General features: G+C 38.4%; 1 protein-coding gene across 4 annotated transcripts in view; it reads left to right on the top strand.

The window, feature by feature from the left end:
* ANO2 (anoctamin 2) overlaps positions 1-27,860 on the top strand; it is a 578,869-nt gene that overhangs the window by 541,708 nt on the left and 9,301 nt on the right. For all 4 annotated transcript variants that reach the window (XM_072653705.1, XM_072653706.1, XM_072653707.1 and 1 more), the window contains 3 exons: positions 3,212-3,364; positions 4,836-4,888; positions 7,118-7,299. In XM_072653705.1, coding sequence (XP_072509806.1) covers positions 3,212-3,364; positions 4,836-4,888; positions 7,118-7,299 — 388 coding nt within the window. The remainder of the gene's footprint in view (positions 1-3,211; positions 3,365-4,835; positions 4,889-7,117; positions 7,300-27,860) is intronic.

The following is a 27,860-nucleotide window of genomic DNA, read 5'->3' as shown; positions in this document are numbered from 1 at the left end:
AGGGAGAGATTAAGTAACTAGTGTGTAAGCACCCAACTAACAAGTGAGGTGGAATTCAAACCCAGATCTCTTCATGAAATTTCTAGCCACCCTTTCCCTGATCAATGCCTTCCTGTGTAAGTTCTTGTTGATATTATATATTTTCAGTGTCAGAGAAATGTACAGATTTGGTTCTCCTCCCTCCACACTTGCCAGATGGGGGACTTGAGGATGCATGGAGCTCTGTTAAAGGAGGTTGCAGGTAAAAGAGGACCCTTTCCCCCACAGAGCAGAGTTTAACATTAGGACTCTGCTAAGGCATATAAAACCATATCTTTGTTGTATCAAGTTAAGTATTAGTAACAATAGCTCTAGGTAACATTTTAAGGTTTAGAAGGGGCTTTTCACACAAAAACTCAAGATAGCAAAAGTATTATTATTTACATCTTGCAGATAAGGAAACTGAGGTTTGGAGAAATTAAATGACTCATCTATAGGGCCACAGAGCTAGTAAATGTCAGAGCCAGCATTCAAATCCATGTGACCTTATTCTGAAGCTAGTACTCTTTCTACTGACCATGCCAGTCTGGTTTGACGATCCCATTTGTCAAAAGCCTACTAAAAAGGTACAAAAAGCAGAGTACCCCCACGTCAGTGTGACTCGTCTTCCTCTTCCCATTGCATGTCATTTTCCAGCTTTCTACATGCTTACCGGCTTATTTCACTGTTACCACCTGTGGGGTCTGAATTTTTTCCTCTATTGTCAGTTTCCCCAGATTCCTCTCCATTCCTTTCAGACTACAAAGAGCAGCTAGGTGGCATAATGGACAGAGCAGTGGACTTGGAATCAGGAAGACTCATCTCTATGAGTTCATATCCAGCCTCAGTCACTTACTAGATGTGTGACCCTGAGGAAGTCACTTAACATTATTTGCTTTAATTCCTCCATCTATAAAATAAGGTAGAGGAAAAAAAATGCCAAATAATTCTAGTATCTTTGACAAGAAAACCCCAAAATGGATTCATGAAGACATGACTGAAATGTTTCAACAACAATGCCATTACCCCAAACCTCCTATGGGTAAGGATTTAGTTTATTGTTTGACCCGACTCTGTATGGTGTCATGTTCTGTGACAATAAGAAAAGCAGGAGTTCTCCTCCCCCACTTCATATCCAGCATCCCATTTATAAATATATATATACACATACGTACACACACATGCACATACACACACACACATATATATGTAATTTCTGTCATGTCTCAACACATTCTACCTGTTGTTCTTTGACACCACTAGCCTATCTATAGGTGTATTTGAGAGGAGCTCCAGAAACATCTGAAATGCTTATGTACATGTGGGCCTCTGTGCTGTATTCATTCTTTGGCCTCAGGGAGAGAGAGCCATTCTTATCTTGGCTTGGAGGTATAAACTCTTGAAGGATTGTAGGCTGGAGTTATGTCATGGCAAGCTTAGGTTGTTGTTGTTCAGTTGTTTCAGTCATGTCTGTCTCTCTGTGGTCCTATTTAGGATTTTCTTGGCAAAGGTACTGGAGTGGTTTGTCATTCCCTTCTCCCTTCATTTTACAGATGAAGAAACTGAAATGGGCAGGGTTAAATGACATGTCAAGAGTCATACAGCTAGTAAGTGGATCTGAACTCAGATCCTCCTGACCCCACATCTGGCACCACTAAGCCAAAGGCTTAGGAGCCAGATTCAAATCTTGGCTTCACTGCCTATTATCTGTATGACTTTAGGTATGTAGTATGCCAGTGGTAGAGAAAAAGAAAGACATTATACCTCATAGCAAGGTGGATTTTTTAGTCCCCAATTTGCTCATGTGCAAAATGAGACTTTAAACTAGGATAGTCTTTATATGTGTACACGTTGTCTCCACCATAGAATGTTAGCCCTTGTGGGCAGAAATTTTTTTTTTAATTATTGTCTTTGTGCCTCAGCACCTGGCTTGTGGTAGGCCCCTAATAAATGTTAGTTGATTGATTTCTGTGGTCCTTTGTCATTATAAAATCTGGCACCCTAAGAAACAGACTGAAATGTCCAAAAGGAAGGAGTCAGTGCTTCAGGGAGATCTCTTGGAATCATCTGATTACTCACACTCACCTCCAAGCTCTTCATGGTTCCATGTTCTCTCAGCATGCACTGCACACAATGGTCATATATTCACATGGAGCCAATCTTTTTTAAGTGTACTTAATTTGGTAAGGCAAATAGTGACCCTATGTTCTCTACTAGGTCATAGACTTTCTAGGGGAAGTTGCTTTGAATGTATCTTCTCATATCATAGATTCTAATAAGGTTCTGCATGCAGTGCATTCCCCATTCCCTCAGATTTTCCAAGATCATTTTCTCTGGATTTCAAATTCCCCCCAATTCTACTTTCCCTTGTATCCCAGTTAGAGTAAGTAGCAAGTGTCTTGAGGATAGGGACTGTGGCACTGTTCATCTTTGTATCCCCATGGTTTAGATTGGACCTTTGCACAAGATAAGTGCAAAATAAATGTTTGTTGAATTGAATTCAAATGAAAATGCCATTGGCTGACCTTGAGTTACTTTGCTTTATGCCTTCCTAGTAAGGAAGGAAGCATAGCATGGAAGGAGAGTCCTACTGTGTGTAGTGGAAAGAGTACAAACATTGAAATCAAAGGAAAAGAATTTGAGACGTGGCCCCGCTCTTTGCTCTCAATAGGACTCCAAGTTCCTATGTCATTTAATGTTTGTTCATGTGAAGGATGCTGGGGAGAGTCCACTTGCACTTCTTACATTGTAAAGTTGTTCTAAATCGAATGAGACAATGTTATATAGTCCACTGGAACCATAAAATGCTATATGATAGTAGCCAGCATGTATATCGTGCTTTCAGGCTTACAAGATGCTTTGCAAATATTATGTTACTTCATCCTCACACAGTCCTAGGGGGTAGGTGCTCTTATCATCCCTGTTTTAAAGATGTGGAAACGGGCATTAAGTGACTCGTCCAGAGTCACACAGCTAGTATGTGTCTGAGGATGCATTTGAAATCAGGTCTTCCTCACTCCAGGTCCAGCCCTTCATCACTGAGTCACCTAATTAGTTATTCACACATCAGCTGTTTTTTTTTTTATGATTAAAAGAGGAAGGACAGCCATTGGTCTGATACATAGTATCTGAACAAAATTATTATTGCTGCTTCTTTTCTGCTTAAAACTATGATGTTTATTTTTTCTCTCAGTTATCCAATTTGGATTTGTCAGCCTGTTTGTGGCCTCCTTTCCTCTGGCTCCATTGTTTGCCCTCCTCAATAATGTTATTGAAATCAGGCTTGATGCAAAGAAGTTTGTTACAGAGCTGAGACGTCCTGATGCTGTGAGAACCAAAGATATAGGTATGTAACCCAGCTATGAGGTATGTTGTCTTTCCTTTTCCCCACAACGGGTACACTCCAGCTCCTACCACCTGTGGTTCAAAGGCCTCTTCTCTCAACCTCTAGCCTTGCTTTTAAAACTTAATCCTTCAATCACCAAGTTTTACAACGCTTTCCAAAGGCTACTCCTTCCATTCCCTCACTTTCAGGTAGGAGGGACCCTGGAATCTCCTAGACCAACATCTAACTCCCCCATTCTTAGGAGTTTCAAAGAATTCTTCCCATACGCTTAACTTTTGTAACAGGTCAGTATATTTTAAATTCTTACAAGGTGTGTATTCTGGCTCGAAACCACCTGTCCTTTCTCATCTGTAATTACTCCTCATCATATATATTTCATATATATATGTATACATATATATATTTCATATTATATATGTATGTTTATACAGTGATCAGTCAAGCCAGACTATTCTCAGTCTTTATTTTCACACTGATCTTATCTCTGTAGCTTTATTTATGATATTTCTCCTCCCTGGAATGGACTACCCCAGACAGGTATCTGCCCGTTGAAGGTCCTTCAGGGCCTTGTTTATGTACCATGTCCTTAGAGGCAGTGTGGTATAGTAGGTAGAGAGTTGAAACTGGAATCAGGAAGGCCTGGGTTCAAATCACATCTAAGATGCTTACTATCTGTATGAGTCAAACCATTCAACCTCTTTGCCTTAATTTCTCAAGTCTAAAAGTAGGAGGTTGGATTAGAATACCTTTTGCATCTTATAAATAAGTGAATTATGATTCAGACACTGTGCAGGACCAGTCCCTCTCGATGGTCACAGGCTAAGTTAAGCTCTTGAAGTATAAACATTTTCTAGCATGACAGTATTTATACTTCTCCTTACAGCATTGGGATAGGGATGGGGTGGGAGCTGTGGTTTCATTGGTATAGGGAACTCTCAGGTGAGGAAACATCCACTAAAAATGCAGATTGCACCTTCTATGCAATTTATAATTTTGGTTGCCTAGGGCACTGAGAAGCACCTATCAGTTCCCTTCTTACTTTAACTGCATGATCCTCTGATTCACTAAGCCTTCTCCCATCCCATTCCCAGATGAAAGTGATCTTTCCTTCAAATTTCTCATACCACTTTTCCTAGTTCTCTTCCTTGCACTCACTTTCCCATGTACCACAGTTATGTGTGCATTTATCCTTCTCCTTTTCCCATCTCCAAACCTCTCCCTGCCCTCAGGAAAATATGATCTTCTTGAGAATAGGGTCAGGGTCTTACCTGTATTTGTATCTCCTTTTCACCTAGCATACTGCCTTGTACAAAGTTTAGGTATTCAATAAATGTTTGTCGATTTTAAATGAATTATCTGTAAATCTTCATCTTGAACAATAGCACTTTCATTCCCTTCACTGTTATACTACAGTGATATCAAGCAACGCAGTGATGAGAGTGACCTGGCATCTTCCCTTTCTTTCTTGCAGGAATTTGGTTTGACATCCTTTCAGGGATTGGAAAGTTCTCCGTTATTAGCAATGTAAGTGTATAAATGGATGACACCTTTGACCTTCCTTCGAGTGCTACCAGATGAGTCCAGGTCTTTCCAGCAGCAGGAACAGCTCATGCATGTCTCCTTTCTATTTAACTCTAAAATGCCTTCATTTAGAATCATGAGTCATGTGTTAAGTTGCAGAAAGTGCCCTAAATGAATTTCGGCAGGTCTCTAACATGCACTAGGTGTGTTACTGTGGACATCAACATGGACGTCACTGAACATCTCTGAGGCTAGGTATCTTCATGTATAAAATAGGGATAATACTTGCTGTGGCTATATGATGGAGCTATTGAGAGTATCAAGTGAGTTAACATATGTAAGAATACTTGACACACCTAAAAGAACCATCTCACATTATTATTTTATGACTGAAAAACTTCCTACTTTTCAATTTCTTTTTTGACAATGGAATCTCTAAGCTACTTGTCTAGTTTAATAGGGAGATAGCTTAGCTCAGGAAACAAAAGATCTTTGCCTATTTTCCCTCTCAACCACAACAATTTTTTGGTTTCTAAATCCATTTTGTTCATAGAAGTGCAGAAAATGACTTGATGGAAGGGAAGATCAGTCAGTTCTTTCCTGAGTTTTGCTGCTAATAGGTTGGATTTAGGAAGCATCTACTTTGGACCACTGGAACAAAGTAATAGAAAATGAATTGAAATCTACTCTGCGGGTGCATCTAGACTATAATAATAAAAATGAGCATGTATACATATAGCACTTTAAACTTTGCAAAGTATATTACAAATATCTCATTTGAGCCTTGCAATGGTCCTGAGAGGTAAGCACTTACTATACCCATTTTACACATGAGTAAACTGAGGTTTGAGAGATTAAGTGACTTGCTAAGGATCCCATAAATTGGAAGTATGTGTGGTTGGATTTGAACTCAAGTCCTCCTGACTTCAGATCCAATGTTCTATTTACTGTGCCATCATCTAGCTGTCTTCTCAATTCTTTCAGCAAAAACGCCATTATCGTTGGCAAGAAAGAAAATAATGAAGTATTTTTCTCCCTAGCAGATATTCTTACATGTATTCTCATACATATTCATTCATTCAACATGTATATATTTGAGATGCTGTGCTAAACACTGATAGGGTGCAGACTCTGTTTTCAAAATCTAGTCTGCCTCACTTCCTCCCAAATAAAATGGGAGAAATGACATCTATCATGAGATAATGTACGGAAAATATTTTGTGAAGAAATAAAGATAAAGATGAAATGAATACCTCAAAGAAACTGAAAAATGGTATCATTGGTAATCATTTCTCCCAGGTCACTCATGAGAAAATGAATACTTCTATGTGCTGTATGTTTTATATGCACATATGTGTGTATATATATATGTATGTATGTATGTATGTATATAAAACAAATACAGCACACAAGATGTTATCTTGGGCCTAATCTCATATTTCATGTAATCAAGACCTTTGGATCAAAGATTTAGAACTGGAAGGGACTTTTTAAGTCATCTGGTCCAACCCCTTCATTTTACAAATGAAGAAACCAAGATTTAGAGAAGTTAAGTGAGTGACCATGATCACATATCAGAGACAAGATTTGAGTCCAGGGCTTCCTGACTCCAGTACACCAAGCTCCCTCTCAAAGACATGCAGGAAAGGAGACCATTATTTGGTACAAAGATATCATTCAGCTCTAACACTGTAATGATAAAGCTTTCCATTTATACTTTACAAATTACTTTCCCATTAGTTATCTCATTAATTGTTGAAATAATCCTATGACTTAGCTAAAACAATTATGTTTCTCTCCATTTTATAGAGGAGGACATTGAAGCTCATCTAAAGAGTTTAAGTGACATGCTTACAATCACATGATCAATTATGTGCAAAAGTGAAATTTGAAAACATAATATTTGACTTAGAGTCGAGTTCTTTAAAGCAAATCACACTGGCTCTCCAAAGTTGGTCAGTGTTTGCCAATGTCCTTTGTTGGATCTGATGGCAAATCTGGTATGTGACCTCAGAGACCTATAAGTGACTTATTGGTCTATTAAATTGCATAAAGGATTGCCTTAGCATCACCCATGCTATATTATGATTGGACCTTATCAGAGACAGTATCCCAAGGAGTCCCTAGAAATGGGTGTTTGCTGAAGCAAAGCAATCAGATGTCACCCCAGATCACATACCTCTGTCTGCATCCCATATCACTATTCAACAGCAAATTGGTTTTGTCTCTTAGGCCTTTGTCATTGCTGTCACCTCCGACTTCATCCCCCGCCTTGTGTACCAATACTCCTATAGTCATAATGGGACTCTTCATGGCTTCATCGACCATACTCTGTCCTATTTCAATGTCAGCCAGCTGAAGGAAGGGACACAGCCACAGAACTCAAATTTTGACCAGGAGGTTCTGTTCTGCAGGTAATGTTCTTCTTGATAAAAGTAGAGGGTGGGAGAAGAAGGTGGGGGCAGCAGACTTCTGAGGACTGGTGACCTCTGTACCATGGTGATCTGGGAAAGGGATCTTGGTTCTAAGTCCAAATGTGTCATCAACTGATTCACCTGCTAACACAGAACCAGGCATTGAGAAAATTTTCTCATTTTCATAAAATTAAACAGGCTTAGAGGCAGACAAAGTGATTTTCTTAAAGCCATATTCACTGTCATTCCTTAAAACAAGGAATTTGTTTTAAGTCAATTTCAGTTTCAGTTTCAGTCAATTCAATGACTATCAATTGAATGTTTACCATGAGACCACAGCTTCCTGAACACTTCAAGTAACCCAAGGCTATAAAATCAGGTGAATCTCCACAAAGAAGGCAGGGCATTTCAAGCAGGTAGATTGACATGATGACCTGAACCAAATCTTGCAGATGAGGAACGGTACAACATTAATGATATAGGGAGAAAATATTATATATTTTCTCTGGTTTTTGTTGTTATTATTGTTCACTTCTTTCAGCTGTGTTCAGCTCTGTGTGACATTTGTGGTTTTCTTGGCAAAGATACTGGAGTGGTTCGCCATTTCCTTCTCTAGTTCATTTTAGATATGAGAAAACTGAGACAAATAGGGTTAAGTGACTTACCCAGGGTCACCCAGGTAATAAGTGTCTGAGGCCAGATTTGAATTCAGATCTTCCTGACTCTATCCATTGAGCCATCTAGCTGCCCTGTGTATTTATACGTATGTGTACAAATGCATACATATACATATGTAAACACACAAAAACACGTATATATGTATAATGTTTTCTCTATATAGTTTCTATTTTTATCTCAATATTTTTATGTATTTTCACTATATGAAAGTGGCAGTGGGGGAGAGATACAACTGGAAAGTTGAGTTGGTACCAAATTATAGAGACCTGGAGATCCAGGCATAGGAAGGAGTTAAGACTTGATGCAATCAGGAATAGGAAGTCATTGAATATTTTTGAGCAGGAGAATTTAATGACATATCATATTTTAGGAAAATTGACTAGAGGTGGGAAAATTTAGGAAACTGTGACCTAGACATGAGGTAGTAAGGTCCTCATGAAGGGTCACATTGCTGAGAGCATTAGAGAGAAAGAAGAACCAGTGAATGCTTTTTCTTTTTTTTTTACATTTCTTTTATTTTTGTTTTTTGGTATAAAACAAGCATTTCCATAATTTTTTTTTCTCCCTGACTCTCTTCTGCTGCTTTCTCTTGCTGGTCCAGTGCAGCTATTGGCCTCAGCACTATTTCTTGTTTCCCCTTCATTCACAATCACTCAGGAGACTGTCTTCTGCTACATAGCTCAGGCTATGGATCTTGGGGGTCCATTGGGGGTCCAGGACTTCTGGAGATGACAGCCCCAGTGCCTCTGTCTTTTTTCCATATCATCTATCCTTGACTTTCTGGAATATTAATATCCAACCTCCTGGAGGTTTCCTAGGCATTTTGAATGTTTCTGCCTTTCTCTATCTCCTTGCACAGTGACCAAGATCCTTGAAAAAGGTCATCTACAATAAGCATTTCCATATTCTCTTCTCTTGCTCACTTCTTCACCCCTTTATAATCCAGCTTCTTAAGCATTCCACCAAAAGTGCTTTCTCCAATGCAACCAGTGAACTCTTAATTGTCAAATTCAATGTTGTTTGTTTCAATGCTCATTCTTCTTTACCTCTCTGTAGCTTTTCACACTATTGATTACCTCTTCTCCTTAAGACTCTCTTCTCTCTGGGTTTCAGAACATCACTCTGGCGGTTCCCCTCCTACCTATTTGGCTGCTACTTCTCAGTCTTATTTGCTGGGTCCTCCTCTAGGTCATAGCCTTTTATGGTTACACAGGTATCTTACAGGGTTCTGTCCTGGGCCCTCTTCTCATCTTTCTCTATAGTTGGATTTATGCTGATGATTCTCAGATCTACATATCCTGCCCTTACCTCTCCATTGATCTCCAATGTCATGTCTCTAACTGGTTTTTAGACATCTCAAGCTGGATGTTAAGTAGACATCTTAAACTCAACTGTCCAAAACAGAACTCTTTAATTTCCTTTAAATTCCCCCCTCCACATAACTTCCCTATTACTGTTGAAGGTAACACCATCCTCCCAGAGCCTCAAGTCTACAACCTAGGTGTCATTCTCAACTCCTCACTATCTCTCACTCCCCCCACTCCCACCAAATACATTTTGTTTCCAAGGCCTGTTTTACCTTTGCAATGGCCCCTTCTCTCCTCTGATACTTATACCATCTTGATGCAAGTCTTCATCATCTTATGTTTGGACAAATGCAATAGTCTTACTTGAATCTGTCTGTTTCAAGTCTCTCCAACTTCCATTGAACCACCAAAGGGATTTTCTTTTTTTTTAATTCCTTTATTTAAGTTTTCAACATTCATTTCCACAAAATTTTGAGTTCCAAATTTTCTCCCCATTTCTCCCCTCCCCCACCCCAAACACCGAGAATTCTTATGGCCCTTATCACCAATCTGCCCTCCCTTCTAACATCTCTCCCTTACCTTATCCCCATCTTCTCTTTTGTCCTGTAGAGCAAGATAAATTTCTATGCCCCATTACCTATATTTCTTATTTCCTAGCTGTATGCAAGAACAATGCTCAACAGTTGTTCCTAAAACTTTGAGTTCCAACTTCTCTTCCTCCCTCCCTCCCCACCCATCCACATTGGGAAGGCAAGCAATTCAATATAGGCCATATCTGTGTAGTTTTGCAAATGACTTCCATAATAGTTGTGTTGTGTAAGACTATATTTCTCTCCATCCTATCCTGCCCCTCATTTCTTCTATTCTCTCTTTTGACCCTGTCCCCCCCCAAGAATGTTGACTTCTAATTGCTCCCTCCTCCCATTGCCTTCCCTTCTATCATCCCCCCAACCCTGCTTATCTCCTTCTCCCCCACTTTCCTGTATTGTAAGATAGGTTTTCATACCAAAATGAGTGTGCATTTTATTCCTTCCTTTAGTCCAATGTGATGAAAGTAAGCTTCATGTTTTTTCTCTCACTTCCCCCTTTTTCCCTCCACTGAAAAGTCTTTTATTTGCCTCTTTTATGAGAGATAATTTGCCCCATTCCATTTCTCCCTTTCTCCCCCAATATATTTCTCTCTCACTGCTTGATTTCATTTGTTTAAGATATGATCCTTTCCTCTTCAATTCACCCTGTGCTCTGTGTGTGTGTCTGTGTGCATGCGTGTAATCCCACCAACTACTCAGATACTGCAAAAAGTTTCAAGAGTTACGAATATTGTCTTTCCATGTAGGAATGTAAACAGTTCAACTATAGTAAGTCCCTTATGATTTCTCTTTGCTGTTTACCTTTTCATGCTTCTCTTGATTCTTGTGCTTGAAAGTCAAATTTTCTTTTCAGCTCTGGTCTTTTCATCAAGAATGCTTGAAAGTCCTCTATTTCATTAAAACACCATTTTTTCCCCTAAAATATTATACTTAGTTTTGCTGGGTAGGTGATTCTTGGTTTTAGCCCTAGTTCCTTTAATTTCTGGAATATCATATTCCACGCCCTTCTATTCCTTAATGTAGAAGCTGCTACATCTTGTGTTATCCTGATTGTATTTCCACAGTACTTGAATTGTTTCTTTCTAACTGCTTGCAGTATTTTCTTCTTGACCTGGGAACTCTAGAATTTGGCCACAATGTTCCTAGGAGTTTCTTTTTTTGGATCTCTTTCAGGAGGTGATTGGTGGATTCTTTCAATATTTATTTTGCCCTCTGGTTCTAGAATATCAGGGCAGTTTTCCTTGATAATTTCATGAAAGATGATGTCTAGGCTCTTTTTTTGATCATGGCTTTCAGGTGGTCCCATAATTTTTAAATTGTCTCTCCTGGATCTATTTTCCAGGTCAGTTGTTTTTCCAATAAGCTATTTCACATTATCTTCCATTTTTTCATTCTTTTGGTTTTGTTTTGTGATTTCTTGGTTTCTCATCAAGTCATTAGCTTCCATCTGTTACATTCTAATTTTTAAAGAACTATTTTCTTCAGTGAGATCTTGAACCTCCTTTTCCATTTGGCTAATTCTGCTTTTTAAAGCATTCTTCTCCTCATTGGCTTTTTGAACCTCTTTTGCTAATTGAGTTAGCCTATTTTTAAAGGTATTATTTTCTTCAGCATTTTTTTGAGTCTTCTTTAGCAAGCTGTTGACTTGCTTTTCATGATGCATCTCTCTCATTTCTCTTCCCAGTTTTTCCTCCACAAACCTCTCTAACTTGATTTTCAAAATCCTTTTTGAGCTCTTCCATGGCCTGAGACCATTGAATATTTATTTTGGATATTTGGGATACAGAAGCCTTGACTTTTATGTCTTTCCCTGATGGTAAGCATTGTTCTTCCTCATCTAAAAGGATGGGAGAAGATATCTGTTCACCAAGAAAGTAACCTTCTATAGTCTTATTTTTTTTCCCCCTTTTGGGGCATTTTCCCAACCAGTTACTTGACTTTTGGGTCCTTTGTCAAGAGTAGAGTATACTCTGGGGATTTGTAAGATCCTACAAGGTGGCACAATCAAGCATGTACACCAGTCTGGAAGCACCCAGAGATTTTTGTGCCCAGAATCTTAGCAGAGTTTCCTCTTCGCAACCACCTTGCCTCCAATTTTGCCAAGCCAGCACTGGGGGCTGAGATTCAGATAAGCTGCAGGGACAGGGCCCTCATTCAGTGTGAGATAAAGATCAGCTGCTCAAATTCCTCAGGAATTAGGTGGGGGCAGGGCCTCTACACAGGGCTGAGGTGAGAGTCAGCTGCTTAGTGTCCCCAGGGGTTTTACGATCTAACAATGGATGCGGGGCTGCTGTGGCCTCTGTTGCTGTTGCCTGAGGCTAGAGCTATGGGAAGGGCCTTCTCTCTTCTTGGCTAGCTGAAAAAACCCTGTCCCTGAGTTTTGGTGCCTGTGGTTGAGAGATCTTCAAACCCCTGCTACTGCAACTGGGGATTCAGCTACTGGGGATTCTGCCCCCAGGCCTGCTTGGTCCTCCTCCCAGAGCCGGTCCAAGCCTGGGCTGGGCTCTGCTCTGCATCCAGTTCAATAGACATTTCCTATCACCCTTTCAAGTCACCCTGGGCTGAAAATCTTCTCCACTCTGTTGTTCTCCACTTCTGCTGCTCTAGAATTTGTTGAGAGTCTTTCTTCACAGGCATTTTAGGGGCTGTGAGGAGAGAGCTAGCATATGTGTGTCTTTCTACTCTGCCATCTTGGCTCTGACAAAGTGATTTTCTAAAAGCAGAGATGAAACCACGTCACACATCTTCCCCTACCCACCCCCTTTTTACCTCCTCTGCTCCAGTCTCTACTCAAAAAACTGCAGTGGTTCCCTGTCTGTTTCTTGTCCAAAGCCCTTCATAACCTATGCCTCACCCTTTTCTAGTCTTACACTTTATTGTCTGTTGCATACATTTCAATCCAGTGATACTGGTTTCCTTGCTGTTCCTAGAACAAGACATTCCATCTCTCAGCTCTGGGGATTTTATCTGACTGTTCCTCATGGTTCTGTGCTCTCCCTCCTCATGTCTACCTACTGGTTTCCTTCAAATTTCAACTAAAATCACATCTTCCAAGCCTTTTCCAATCACTCTTAATTCTAATATCTTTCCTCTTTTAATTATTTCCTGTTTATCCCATATGTAGCATATTTGTACATATTTTTTTGCTTGTTGTCTCCCCCATTAGATTGTGAGCTCATTAAGGGCAGAGTCTGGTTTTTTTGCCTCTTTTCTTATCCCCAGTGTTCAGCAGTGTCTGGCACATGGTAGAAGTTTAGTCAATGTTTGTTGACTGACTAACATTTCGTCAGTGTTTGTTGATGTGACCTACCATGAGCTGGTCTTGTACTCTAATGCAACTCTGACTACTGTCCCAAAGTCTTGTACTGGTCATGGACAGAGCTGCCTCTATTTCCTTGTTTACTGTCCTACCTGTGTCCTCTATGATGGCTCCAGTTATACATGGCTAAGTTCCAGCTGGTCTCTGGTCATATTTATTGGACATTTCTCTTGCCTCAGGTCCCTTTGGCATGGCCCTGACCAGAGAGACAATGGACTTCTAGACATGTCCTTGTGTAGTTCTGGGCTGTACAAAGAAGTTTACTTGTATTTTGCTTTTCAAATTTTGCTGAGGAGTTTCTTAGAGAAGCTAGGTTTAGTTATGATTGACTTTACTGGAAGTAATGTCATGCCTTAATAATAGTGATTTCTACTCCTAGGTACTACCTCTCCATTCTTCAGTAAATTTGCAAAATCCTGATAAAATGAATGCAGCAGTAAACTTTGGAGCTAGTTGAATTTTTAGGGAAGTTACTACCAGTAGAGATATGACTGTTTGCTGAGCCTTTGGTTTCAAAAATCTTTTCTGCAAGACTTTTTGTGTAATTTTTTAAAATAAAAAAATCTTTTAAAAAATGAGCTGCCACAGAGGAATGAAGAGTTTTATGTATATTCAGAATAGACATGAGACTCAGACAAGTGGAAGTGATATCAATATTAGACAAATGGTTTAGGAAATAGAAAGATAGTGACCATAGTGGTCTGCTTACACATCTGCTAGTTAAATGAGTTAAATCACTTTGGGACCTTCAGGTAGCAGAGGAAATGGCTCCTTTAGATTTGGACATCCAGGACAAAGCTCTTTTTTGGTCAATCTATTTCACCTGACTTCTACAGTGTAGAGAGTGCTAAAAAGCAGAGGTAGTGGAATTCAGCAAAGGGTTGTTGGGAGGGTCAAATGAGATAGCACTTTTCATTTCTGTGTTATCTTGGACAAACCATCTTCCCTCTCGGTGCTTTGGTTTTCTTGTCCGTAAATTGAAAGTGTTAGACTAGGTGACTTGAAAAGTCCCTTCCTGTTCCAGTGTTATACGTTTACACAAGTCTATGATTTGGGAATTAGCACTTAATCCAAATATTGTGTATTCTAAGAATGGTAGAAAAAATGACCAATTCTGTGCCCCAGGAACTGTACCAGAAGGATCATAATTAAGACAAAACTGAATTCTCTGGAGCATTGTTGGGGCAGTCTTAGAACAAGAAATGAAGGAAAAAGAAAACAGAAAATCTTTCTATAATTTGGAGGTAGGCTGTCCTTTCTCAAGTCTCTGTTCTTACCTATCCTTAATTGCTGAGTGAGCACTGCCTCAGTCAGGCTGAGACCTAGGAAAGACCTTAGCTTAAAAAGGCTGAGGTCTCCCACTACATCCAGGGCCGTCTCCAGTCATCCTGATCTATATCTTGCCACTGCACCCACATGGCTCTAGAGAAAAGAGTCTGATGACTTTGCACAGCCCTCCTTCACTTGAAACCAATTCACTTGCATGTCATGGCATCACCTTCCAGATGTCATGGTCCTCTTTCAGAAAGGACAGACAACAGCAACAATATCCAATTTAACTGCAAACCTTGCCCCTGGCAAAAAATATTGATGATATATTGACTCATTATTGGTTTTCAGTGACCTTGGGAAATAAACATGGTCAAACAAAAATTCTTCCAGGGCTCTAACCTAGCTTTATCAGGTATCTGAAAGTAGCAAAGCAAGGTAGTAAACTCTGACTAATCCTGCAGGATGCATTCCAACATATTTGAAACAGCATTTTCTGTGGCAGTCAGAGTGCTCTGGCAAAGATGCTCCATAAACAGTCCAGTGACGTCAATACACAGGACGTGATTAGCATCTGATGAGGCTGAAGGACCTCAGTGTCGCCAGGGAGGCTGGATGGGGGCTGTCCCTTGGAGAACTGGGCTTCATGTCCCTTATTTGGGCCTCTTTATCCTGCACTAGTGGATAAGCTTGGCTTCTGAGCCAGACAGGGCCCCAGAGCCACTGTCACCCATCTGTTTGGAGGTGGCAAGCATAATTCCGCCATCCTGAAAGAAGACATTGGGTGGTGGCTGTTTATTTGCATTTCCTAAGTACTTCCATATTCTCTTGGAGCCTGGAGCTGCTGATCATCTGCTCCCTGTTGAAATGTACAGATTTAGCTTTTCCCTAGTATGCTCTTTCCTGATCTTTATCAGCTGGCCAGATTGACATAGTTCTCATTCATTTCTAATTGCCCATACTGTCTTTTTCTTGTTAAAGGCCAGTTTCAGAAGGCAATTTTTAAGAAGCTCTCATGGTTTAAAATCATTGGAGTTGATTATGTTTGGCATTAATATGGCATTAATTCCCATAGCACTGAGACCCTTCAAATGATTTTTAAGCTACCACATGCTTTTAGCATATGAGGCAGACAGACCCCCTAAACTAGCTCACAGTTAAGTTGAAATGTTATTTAAAAAATAATGTTTAATGATTGCATATGGCATAGATCTTCCTCTGCTTTCCTTGTTCATAAGATTAAGGGGGTTGTTTTGAGGGATAGGGGGATATTTATCATATAAAAGTCCCATTCTTGATCTAAAACTAATGATCCTTCCCATCCTTACCTTGAACTTCTCATCTTTAGATAGAGTGAGGTAATATGTTGGATTTACATTCAGTAGACCCTGTGTTCATATCCTACGTTTAACACCTACTAGCTATGTAATCATGGGCAAATCATTTAACTTCTATGAGCCCCAAAGCTTGCAAAAAAATAAATTATGACACCATAAGATAATGCATGTGTAGCATCACTCCCTTAATGTGAAAATCCATATGGGTGACTGCAAACTCAGATTCTCTAGGTAGGTAATCTTATGCGTGATTACTCCTAACAGTGTAGCTCATGAACCTCCATCAATGTATTTCTCATTAACAACCAATTAGTAGACTCAGCTTTTAGAAAAAGTATTTATTCAAATGGTATAGCAAGAACTATAATTACAATGCATTCCCCTTCAAAGTCTAGGCTCCACTTTCTTCAGAAAGATTCAAAGAGTTTGGGGAACAGTGGGCATAAACTTAAAGTACACTAGTAGTGAGGTGGGTGTGTGGGAAATACATATGAACAAGGCAGTTCAAAGCTGTGGCACAGCACAATGTTGTTTTCTCAGAGTCCTCATAAAGTTAGTGTCAGTGATCACAAGTAACTACTGCTTTTGTTTGGTCGTTTCAGTCATGACTAAAAGTCAGTCTCCATTAGGAAAGTTTTTTGGCAGAGACACTAGAGGAGTTTGCCATTTCCTTCTCTAGCTCATTTTATAGATAAGGAACTGAGGCAAAAAGGGTGAAGTGACTTGCCCAGACTCACTCAGAAGCTGGACTTGAACTCAGGAAGATAATTGTTCCTGACTCCAGGAATAGCACTCTATTCGTCATATCACCTAGCTCTTCCAACTCCATTATTAGTCTGGGCTATCTTCCTACAGCCAGATGAGTGGTAAAGCTGACCTAGATCCTCTCAAAGCACAATTGGATTCCCTTTTCCATGGGCTGTTGTTGCCTCTACTCACTCCAGTCTCATGTTCATTTGGGTATTACCATGCTCTTTCATCAAACCGTAGGTTCCCAGAATGGGAGATACCACTCCGTAGGGGGTACTAGAACAATCCAGGGGGGTGGTAGTAGCCTCAGGGGCAATTAGGGGGCATTGAATAAAAATAAGTGGGTGATAGAAGCATAAGGACAGAAGAGAAGAACATTTTGAAAAACAATTCCTACATGTTTCATCTGTTATATGACAGAGTTAGTCATAGTGATTACATTATTTTCCAAATGAACACACAAAATTTAAGTTATAACTGATCAGTGATCAAGTCTGCCAACAGGTCTTAACAAGCAAGTGTTGGCAGACTGGTGTGTCCCACATTGCTGGGTAGTCCATCATGCATTAGCAGGAATTTATAATACAATATGATTACATGATACAATATTGCATCATCAAAATTTCAATGCAGGACAACCCCACAAATTTATAATAAATTATTAAATTTAAGATACCTCTTTTTTTAAAAAAAAAATTTTACATTTTTTTGAAATGATACAAATTTCAAAAAAAATTAAAGGGTTAAAAAAATATAGATTGGGGGGTGCTGAGTACTTTTTTTAAAAAAGGAGGTAGTAGGTCAAATAAGTTTGGAAACCTCATTCCAGGGTGTTATAATGTTCCTTTCAATTGAACTATGAAGGACAGACATGGTCAGAGACTTCTCTGAGCACTGGGCAGCTAAAGTGCTGAGCCTGGAATCAGCAAGACCTGAGTACAGATCTGACCACAGATACTTAGTAGCTGTGTGTCCCTGGGCAAGTCATTTAACCCAGTTTGCCTCAGTTTTCTCATCTGTGAATTGAGCTGGAGAAGGAAATGGCAAACCATTCCAATATCTTTACTAAAGGGATTAGAGTTAGACACAACCAAGAAAGAACTCAAAAACAGAACATTTCTCTGAAGATTAGAGCCTGGGCTTGGAGTTATCATTTGACAGTTTTCTTGGTTCAGAGCTGGATTACCTCTGTGAATTACCACACCCCAATTTATAACAACCAACCAGATTGCCTTTAGGTCTTAATCAAAACGAGTAGTCTCAGAAAAAGGCACTGAGGGATATTGTGCCCTGAGGCAAGTTCACATTAATTGACTCTATTGGCCTTTTTATGTGCATTAATTTGCTCAAAGAATCTTTTACAAGGTGTTGATTGCTTCATTTACACCTGAAAGAGCCTCACCCCAATATTTCATTGTCTCTGTTTTTATCCCTTAGGGCTTTCATTTTAGCTGAAGTCAAAAAGAGCACACTCTTACATATGTAAAATTTTTGTAAACTTAAAAGCACTATATAAATACCTTTTATTATTTAAAAAATGTTTTCTTTTTTATTATTTTTAAAAGTTAATTTATTTGTTTTTAGTTTTCAACAATTACTTCCATAAGACTTAAATTTTCTCCCCCTCCCTCTTCTCTCCCTCTCTGAGATGGCATGCAATCTTATATGGATTCTACACATACATTTTTATTAAACACATTTTACATTAGTCATGTTGCATAGAAGAATTAAAACGCATGGGAAAAACCATGAGAAAAAAACAAAACAAAACATAACACAAGAGAAAATAGTCTGCTTCACTCTGCATTCCAGTTCCATAGTTCTTTCTCTGGATGTGAATGGCATTTTGCATCAAGAGTCCTTTGGACATGTTTTGGGTCCTTACATATCAGAAATAGTCCTCACACACTCTGGCTGCTACTGTATATGATGTTCTCCTGGTTCTGCTCCTTTCACTCAGCATCAGTTCACATAAGTCTTTCCAGGCTTTTCTGAAGTCCACCTGATCATCATTTCTTATAGTACAATAGTATTCCATTACATTCATGTACCACAACTTGTTCAGCCATTCCCTAGTTGATGGACATTCCCTCAATTTCCAGTTCTTGGTCACCACAAAGAGAGTTGCTATGAAAAATTTTGTACATGTGGGACCTTTTTCCTTTTTTATGATCTCTTTGGGATACAGTCCTAGGAGGGGTATTGCTGGGTAAAAGGATATGCACATTTTTGTGGCCCTTTGGGCATAGTTCCAAATTGCTCTCCATAATGGTTGGATAAGCTCATAGCTCCACCAACAATGAATTAGTGTTCCAACCCTCCCACATTTTCTCCAACATTCATCATCTTCCTGTTTTATCGTGTTAGCCAGTCTAATAGGTGTGATGTGGTACCTCAGAGTTGTTTTGATTTGCATCTCTCTAAGTGAGTGATTTAGAGCATTTCTTCACATGACTGAAGATAGCTTTAATTCTTCCTCTGAAAACTGCCTGTTCATATCCTTTCACCATTTATCAATTGGGGAATGACTTGTATTCTTGTAAATTTGACTCAGTTCTCTGTATATTTTAGAAATGAGGCCTTTATCACAGACACTACTTGTAAAAATTCTTTCCCAGTTTTCTGCTTCCCTCCTAATCTTGATTGCATTGGGTCTGTTTGTGCAAAAACTTTTCAACTTAATGTAATAAAAATTATCCATTTTGTACTTCATAATGTTCTCTATCTCCTTTGGTCATAAATTTCTCCATTCTCCATAAATCTTACAAAAACACTATCCCTTGTTCCTCTAATTTGTCCGTAGTATCAGTGTTTATACCTAGATCATTTTATTCTTGTGTATGGTGTCAGGCATTTAAAAAATGCTTTCTAGAGGAAAAATTTTGGCTGGATCTCTCCCATCCCTCCCCTGGTCTCTCAACAATCTCATTAACAAGAACTACATGAAAAACTGTCCCAAGACTGGATAATTTCTCATTTCACTTCTCTGGGCTTTCATTGAACTATTTCTGAAATGAGGGGAATAAGCTAGATCTGATCTCTAAGGTCTCTCAGGAAGTCTTCCTGACTCCAGGGACACTACTCTATTCCTCAAATATGATCATATGATTAAGACTCCTCCCCACTGTATCATTCCATGAGGCTTTGGTTCATAGAATAAGTTATTGATTATTTCAGCTAGTTTTTTAGTTAATTCTCTAGGGCTAAGTGTAGCATCATTTCATTTGCAAAGAGTGAGAGTTTGTTTCCTCATTGCATATTTTTCTTCAATTTTTTCTTGTTTTCTTGTTATAGTTAGCATATCTTCTCCAATATTGAATAACAATGGTGATAATGGGTATCCTTGCTTCACTCCTGATCCTCAAAATGCTTCAAGTTTATACCAGTTACTGATAATGTCTATTCTTGGTTTTAGATAGATACTGTGTCTCATTTTAAGAAAGGTTGCATTGATTCCTATGCTTTCTAGTATTTTTTTTTTTCAACAAGAATGAAATTTGTATTTGTCAAAGGCTTTTTCTACACTCGTTGAAACAATCACATGATTTTTGGTTGTTTTGGTTATTATTGATATATCAGTTATGGTGATAGTTTTCCTAATATTGAACTAGCCTTGCATTCCTGGTATAAATCCTACCTAGTCATAGTGTATAATCTTTGTGATATATTGCTGTAATCTCTTTGTTAGTATTTTACTTAAAATTTTTGGGTCTATATTCATTTAGGAAATTGGTCTATAGTCTTCTTTCTCTGTTTTGCCCTCCCTGGTTTGGGTATCAAAACCACATTTGTATCACAAAAGGAATTTGATAAGATTCCTTCTTTTCCTATTTTTTCAAGTAGTTTATATAGTGTTGATATTAATTGTTCCTTAAATGTTTGGTAGAGCTTACTTTTACATCCATCTAATCCCAGGAATTTTTTTCTTAGAAAGCTTATTGATAGCTGAGTCAATTTCTTTTTCTAAGATAGCATTAGTTAAGTATTCTATTTCTCTTATATTAATCTGGGCAGTTGATATTTTTGTAAATATTCATCCATTTCATTTAGATTGTCACTTTTGCTTGCATGTAATTGGACAAAATAACTTCTAAGTAATTGCTTTGATTTCATCTTCATTGGTGGTGCGTTCACCCTGTTAATTTTTATTATTACTAATTTGTTTTTTTCAAAATCAGATTAACCAATGGTTTATCGATTTTATTGTCATTGTGGTTTTTTACCACAATTCCTTGTTTTATTTATTAGCTTAATAAGTTTTTTTTAAGTTTCAATTTTATTAATCTCTCCTTTATTTCCAGTATTTACATTTTGGTGTTTAATTGAGGATTTTTAATTTGTTCTTTTTCTAAGTTTTTTTTTTTTGTAGCATTCCCAATTCATTGATTGACTCTTTTTTCTCTTTCTCTTATTGTCATTCCCTTTAATGAAGGTATTGGTTGTTTAAATGATTTGTTCTTTGACCCACAAACTCTTTGGGTTTTAGATTATTTAGTTTCCATTTACCTTTTAATATATGCTTCCATGGTCATTTATTAAATGTAATTTTTATTCTGAAAATGGTGCATTTAATATCATGCTTTTCTGCATTTGATTGGGAAATTTTTATGCCCTAATGTATGGTCAATTTTTGTGAAGGTGCCATATATGGCTGAGAAAAAGGTTTACTCTTTTCTATTCCCATTCAATTTTCTATAAAGATCTATCATGTCTAACTTCTTAAAGATTCTATTCATCTCTTTGACTTCTTGATTTTTTATTCTATACTTAGATTTATGTAGCTCTGAGAGGACAGTTGTGATTCCCCAGTAATTTTGCTGTCTACTTCCTCCTGTCATTCATTTAACTTTTCCTTTAGGAGTTTGAATGCTATGCCATTTGGTGTGTGTGTATGTATTGATATTCCTTCTTGTCTATGGTTCCTTTTAGCAAGAAATGAGACAATGAAAATGAGACAAACTGAGCCATGGCAAGGGCAATATCTACTTTATAGAAGAGTTCTAGGACTTACTGGGGAGAGGGATAAGCGAATGACTAGGTGATGGATCCCTAGTACCACCCTTTACAGGCGAATGTGAATGAAGAATCGGATAGTGTGATATGATCACTATCTACCAAGACACTTCTCCCTCCCCTCTCCCCCACAGAGGTTAGGCTAGTTATTTCCCCTAAAAGGCGAGAAAGCCATCCATAAGCTTTGGTTGGTTCAGGAGGCAAAAAATCATTGATTCAGCTTCCTTGAGGCTTCTGTATATATTGATGTGGTTTTCTAGTCACTTAAAGGCATAAAAAAGGCTTTTCAGATTTATTTAACTGATGTCCCAGGATCATGCAAGTCAAGAAGTCATTATACCCTGCTATGATGACAAGTCATTTGGGAAGGGACACCTGAAGAGGGGCCTTAAGTTAGAGAGGAGTTAAGTAGGGCAGTATCACTGTTGAATATCCTTTCAATGCTATGTCTAAGTAAACCTCCTTTTGTTATCCTTTTAATGATCTATAAGCTTCTCATTTTGCTTCAGTACTGAACCCCAGCTTGCCATTACAGACAGGAACTTTACTAATCCACATGGGCTACTGTCATCTCTGTAGTTTTCAAAAGAATGACTTCAGTCTGTGTATAGGTTAGAAGCACTCAAGCCTAAATAGTTGGGAGAATTACTCTGCTCTTGCCAGCCAGTAGCATGGATGACCTCAAGTGGCTCCATTTGTGTGCTTATAAATCTGCTTTGAAAAATAACAAGCCTTGAGAGGCAAGGAAACCTGTGGTCTATTCTCTGATTTGTTACCAGAAGGTAGGCACTTCCTAGCTATTTACTTATAATGTATACCCCAAGCTAAAATATTAATCCTGCTTATTAATAGGAGGGGGAAAAAAGAAATCCATCAGTTATGGTTTCATCTATTTATAATTACAGTCTCAAAATTAATTGTGTAAGTGTCTTTCACTGACTTGATTAGAATTATTAACAGAAACAGATCTGATAAAACTGACTTACTGGGTTAAAATTGTTTTAAAATTGTGAAATTGGCTTTTACATGTGAAGTTTTTAATTTTCCAAGTACTGAAGAAGCTTCCTTAAATAAATAAACACTTACTTTGGCAAAGAAAGGCAAACAGAAACATAACCCATGCCTTTGCTTCGTATTCTTCCTTGCTACCAGGTTTGATGTTTAATTGCAATCTGTAAGCCCTTAACACAGAGGCTATAACAAACCCATTGGCATGGATTTATTTTCTTGTAGATCTTTCTGGTAAATTGTGCTGTTACTTTCCCCTCTAAGGCCTTATGACACATCTTTCAGATTCTGAACATTTCTCAGATTCTCAGGGTGGGCAAAGTAGTTTGCCAAAGGCTGCGGTACATTAGCATTAGAGGTGGGACCAGAATTGGATTATTTATGGATTCTTTTCAGCATGGAAAAGCTAGGACAGAGAGATGTCTACAATACTGAGGTCAATGGCCAGCTGTTCTTTCTTTAGGAGTAATGGAGAAGAAAAGGAAGAATTTAGGTGCAGGAGGAGAGATCCCAGCAAGGATTTCCATACAGTAAAAAGTGTTCCAATGGCTAGGAGTGACCTGGGGGAAATAAGGTCTGTAGACTTCTCCAGAGTTCTTGAAAACAACATGCCCCAATTCACTTAAATGTGGAGCTGTCTAGAGCTACGAGATAGATGAGGTGGGTTTCTTCTAGCTTTAATATTCCATGACTCATTTATCCACACTCTCTCCTTGTTAACAAGGACTGTCCAGAACTGAATGCATTTCTGCCCTCAATAGTGGATGGACATGACTGAATCCCACGGTGTTTGACTTGGCTATAGTAAGCTTCCTTTTCCATCTGGGTATCAGACCAAGTTTGCTAACCAACAGCTGCAATCAGCTGCTAGGAGCAGAGGGATGGGGTTTGGGGTGGGGGGCATCAGCTCTCAAATCCTTGGCCTCTATCCATATCCCTGTGCACACACATATGATCTCTTTCCCCTACCTCTGGCTTTCTCTCTCCCATTCCTGGTATCTTAGTGTTTCTTCTGCCCTTTCCATGATGACTAGAGATCCCTGTGCTTTTATACTGATCTGGAACCAACAACTGGGCCATTGGGAGGAAAGAAAATATTAGGGCTAGCTCTCATTCTTGAAGGCCTTTCCCCAAAAAAAACTACGTGCAAAAGTCAGTCACTATTACTTCCTAATCTCTAGTCTGTGAAACTGTGGGGATGTAATGTACTCTGACTTCCTTAGCAACTCAGAATCACAGACTTTGAGAATTTAAAGGGATTTTAAGGACCACCTAGACAAAAGGTGCTTAACCAAGGGTTCATAAACTTTTTAAAAAGTTTTGATAACTATTTCAGTATAATTATTTCCCTTTATATGCTATTTTGCACATTTAATTTAGGTAATAGAACAAGCATTTCTATAATATAGTATGACAAAAAATGCTTGCACACAAAGCTGCAAATCTGTTGCTATTTCTTTTAAATATATAATAAACCTGTCATGTAAATTTCTTCCCTCTGCCTCACCCCCAGATGACTACCATTAGACACAAATGTGTGTGTCTGTGTGTGTGTGTGTAAAATCATTCTATACATACTTCTATTTATCAGTCCTTTCCAGGGATTCAAATTTGTTTTCTTTCATATGCCATTTGTATATTTAAAAACATTCTGAGAAAGGTCTTCCCCAGACTGCCACTGTAACCATAACACAAGAAAGCTTAAGAAGCTCTGATTCTAGTCCAATTTCTTCATTTTATAGAAAGACAAACTGAGGACACAGCAGGTGAAGTGATTTAGACTTCTAACCAAGTGCAGTACTGTCTCTACTTGGCATTTCCTCCCAAAGCATTGGTCGACCAGTGACCCCATTTCACCCCTTCCCTTCCTTCTCTAGGGATCATTTATCCTTTACTGAGCCCTGGCAACATGTAGAACTCCATGGCAAGAATAGTTCCATGAACTAGCATAGTTCCTCCTGTCCCAAAAATTGTCATTATTTCAAGATAAGAAGTTCAGAAATATGTGAGTTCAGGCTCTTGACAGAGCTGTTTTCTGGGAAAGTGGGCCAGTTTTAATATGCGTCATAAGGAATTGTGGGTTGCAAGCCAAAGATAAAGAATGACCCAAGCTCTCTTAAAGGGTCCTGGGAAGAAGGCAAAGGCAGACACTTCTGTTGTCAGGATGCTGACTTTTGGTCTTATTAAATCACTTAGATCTCCTATCCTTACATACATTTCCACTCTGGTATACAAACTGTGGAATGTGGTTATTCAAATGAGACTGATTGTCAATCACCATTCCTTAATTGATCCCCAGCTTGATTAGTCAACCTACCTTTTGGTATAGAAATCTAGCTGTGTAGCTTAGGAAGGCAGGGTCCAGAAGATTCCAATCTAGCCCTAGTATTGACACTATGTTCAAAATCTAGTTGTCATTAATTGTGGGAATCAATTCAATATTTATTAAGGGGGGGTGTGTGTGTCACTTTATCTCTCTGAATTTCATTTTCTCCTTTAGAAAAAATGGGAATAACAATGAGTCATTTTTCAGTCATGTCTGATTCTTTGTGACCTCGTTTGGGGTTTTCTTGGTGAATACTGGAGTGGTTTGCCATTTCCTTCTCCAGCTCATTTTACAGATGAGGAAACTGAGGCAAACAGAGTTAAATGATTTGCCCAAAGTCACACAGCAAGTAAATGTCTAAGGTCAGATTGGAACTCTTGAAGCTGAGTCTTCCTGGTTCCAAACCCAGTACTCTGTTCACCTAGTTGCCCTGCAAATAATAAATTCCCAGGGCTACTCTTAAAAATTGTTTTGTAAACTATCACAGAGACCACAGGATATAGAACATTGTACTAGGTGCACAAAATGAAAGAAACGTGGACCCTGTTCTCAAGAATTTATAGGGAATTTATAGGGGAAACAAGATAGATGAATTATGTATTTTTTCAAGATGATTACAAATACAGCAGTACCTGCCCTCCTCTAATACACCACAGATCGCTAACATATGTCTAAGATACTGGGGAAGAATTTGGAAAATATTATTTCTAGGTTAAGAGATTCTTTGGAAGTATGGAATTTAAAAGCATATAATGTATAATTTTGGAGTTAGATTCAACTCCTTAAATTCAACTATTCCAAGCCTTTTATTTTATAGATGAGGAAACCAGGAGTGAGAGAAATTAAATGTGAAGAATAATTGCTCAGGGTCTCAGCAAATGGCAGTGCCTAGAACTTGAGAGATCTTTCTACCACTTCTTCAATTTTAAGATTTCAGAAGACCCCCTTATGTCATGTATGTTGATGCTCTTTCCACCAAAACAAATTACAGTCTCTCTTAGGTAATTTCATGAACTTCTGTGACAAACAAACAAAATAAATCATCACCTGATAATCAACTTTATGGTAATGAGCTTCTCTCTATGCAGCTAGACTTCAATATCACTGGCACAATCTGTATTCAAATGTTTTGTTGCTTGGTACAACTTACTAGGGATTGGGATTGGGATCCACTGGCAAAGCCTTCAAGAACCCAGGCTCACCATAGTACACAGTGGGGCATCAGACTTTTGGCTACTTTGGCCCTCAAGCTTTTGTCAGTTGACCTGGTGACCCCTTCTCATTTTGGCCTAATGGAAAGAATGCTTGTAAGTCAAGTCAATAACCATTTATTAAGTACCTATTGGTTGCCAAGAACTGTAATTAAGCTCCGGGGATACAAAGAAAGGCAAAAAAAAAAATTCCCTCCTCTCAAGGACCTTACAATTTGATGGGGGTAAATAACATTCAAATAGCTATGTACAAAAATTTATAGTCAGAATAATTTGGAGATATACATATAACAGAAGGCATAAACATTAGTCTAGTTTTAGACATACAGAGTTAAGACATCTGCAGGATATTACGTAAAGATGTCAGATAATCAATTGGAGATTAGAGACTGGAAGTCAGAAAAGAGGCTAAAGCCAGGTTAGTAGAGCTGAGAATCATCACCATAGAGATGATAACTGAACCTATGGAGGCTGGTAAGATCATCAAAAGTAATAGCACAGAGGGAGGAATACAGAGGTCCCAGGAGGAAGCCTTAGGGGGCACCTATGGTTAATGGACATGACCTGGATGAAGATCCATCAAAAGAAACTGACCAATAGATCCACAGAGTCAGACATGACTGAAAAGAAAAGTAGAAAAAAGCAGAAGACAGATTAGTTTTAGAAAAGAATATCAAGAAGAGGGTGATCAATAGCATCAAAGGCAGAAAAAAGTCAAATATGATAAAGATTAAGAAAATGGCATTAGATTTGGACAGTAAGAGATCATTGGTAACTTTGAAGAGTAATTTCTTTTGATTGATTAGGTCAGAAACCAGTCTGTAGAGTCAAGACAGTGATTGTGATGGAATACTACTGTGCTATAAGAAATAAATTCAATGAGTTTAGAAAAAAAAACATGGAAGGAATCATAGGAAATAATGAAGAGTGAAATAAGCAGAACAACGAGAACACTGTATACAGTAACAGCAATATTGTTTTAAATAGTTTGAGCAAACAAGTTATTTTGTCTATTACAAATACCCAAATTAACTCTAACAGACATATGATGAAAGATGCTCTTTGTGTTCAGAGAAAGAACTGATAAATAAAAGTAATGGTAGCCATCTCTAAGGTGACAGGGGGAGGGCACAGGAAGGGAAGAAAAAAAAGAAAAAAAATTGCACAATAATTTTGTTGTATATTTGAAAGGAATAGTAAGTTGTGTATAATAAATTTAAAGTTTCATATGCAATTGCCTTTTTATTGTACTATGCTATAAAATACTTGTTTTTTCCATAAATTAAAAATAAAATTAAAAAAAAGAAAACTGAGAGGAAAGGAAGTGGGAGTACCTATTATAGATGCCCTTCTCTAAGAGTTTAGTCACAAAAAGGAGGAGAAATATAGGCCAATATTAGGGATAATAGATCAAATGAAGGTTTTTTTGAGGATGAGGAGACATGGGTATATTCGTAGGCAATAAGGAAGTAACTGATATATAGGAAGAGACTGAAGATTGGTCTGATGCTATAGGGAGTAATCTCCTGAAGACAATGAAATCACTTGTTCATGATAGTGGGTTTGCCTTGGCAAGGAGAAGGACCACCTCTTCACATGAGAAAAGGGTGAAAGAAGAGAAGGTGGCAGAAGCCATCAGAGGGATGTGCTCTGAAGAAGAGAGGAGAAAACGGATCTCTCAGTAAATAGCCTCAAAGTTCTCATTTAAAAGGGTGTAGGGAGAGGGAGCCACAAGAGGTTTAAGGAAGGAGAA

This window comes from Notamacropus eugenii, chromosome 3 (assembly GCF_028372415.1).
Source record: "Notamacropus eugenii isolate mMacEug1 chromosome 3, mMacEug1.pri_v2, whole genome shotgun sequence".
NCBI lineage: Eukaryota > Metazoa > Chordata > Mammalia > Diprotodontia > Macropodidae > Notamacropus > Notamacropus eugenii.
This window is presented reverse-complemented; position numbering and strand designations above follow the sequence as displayed.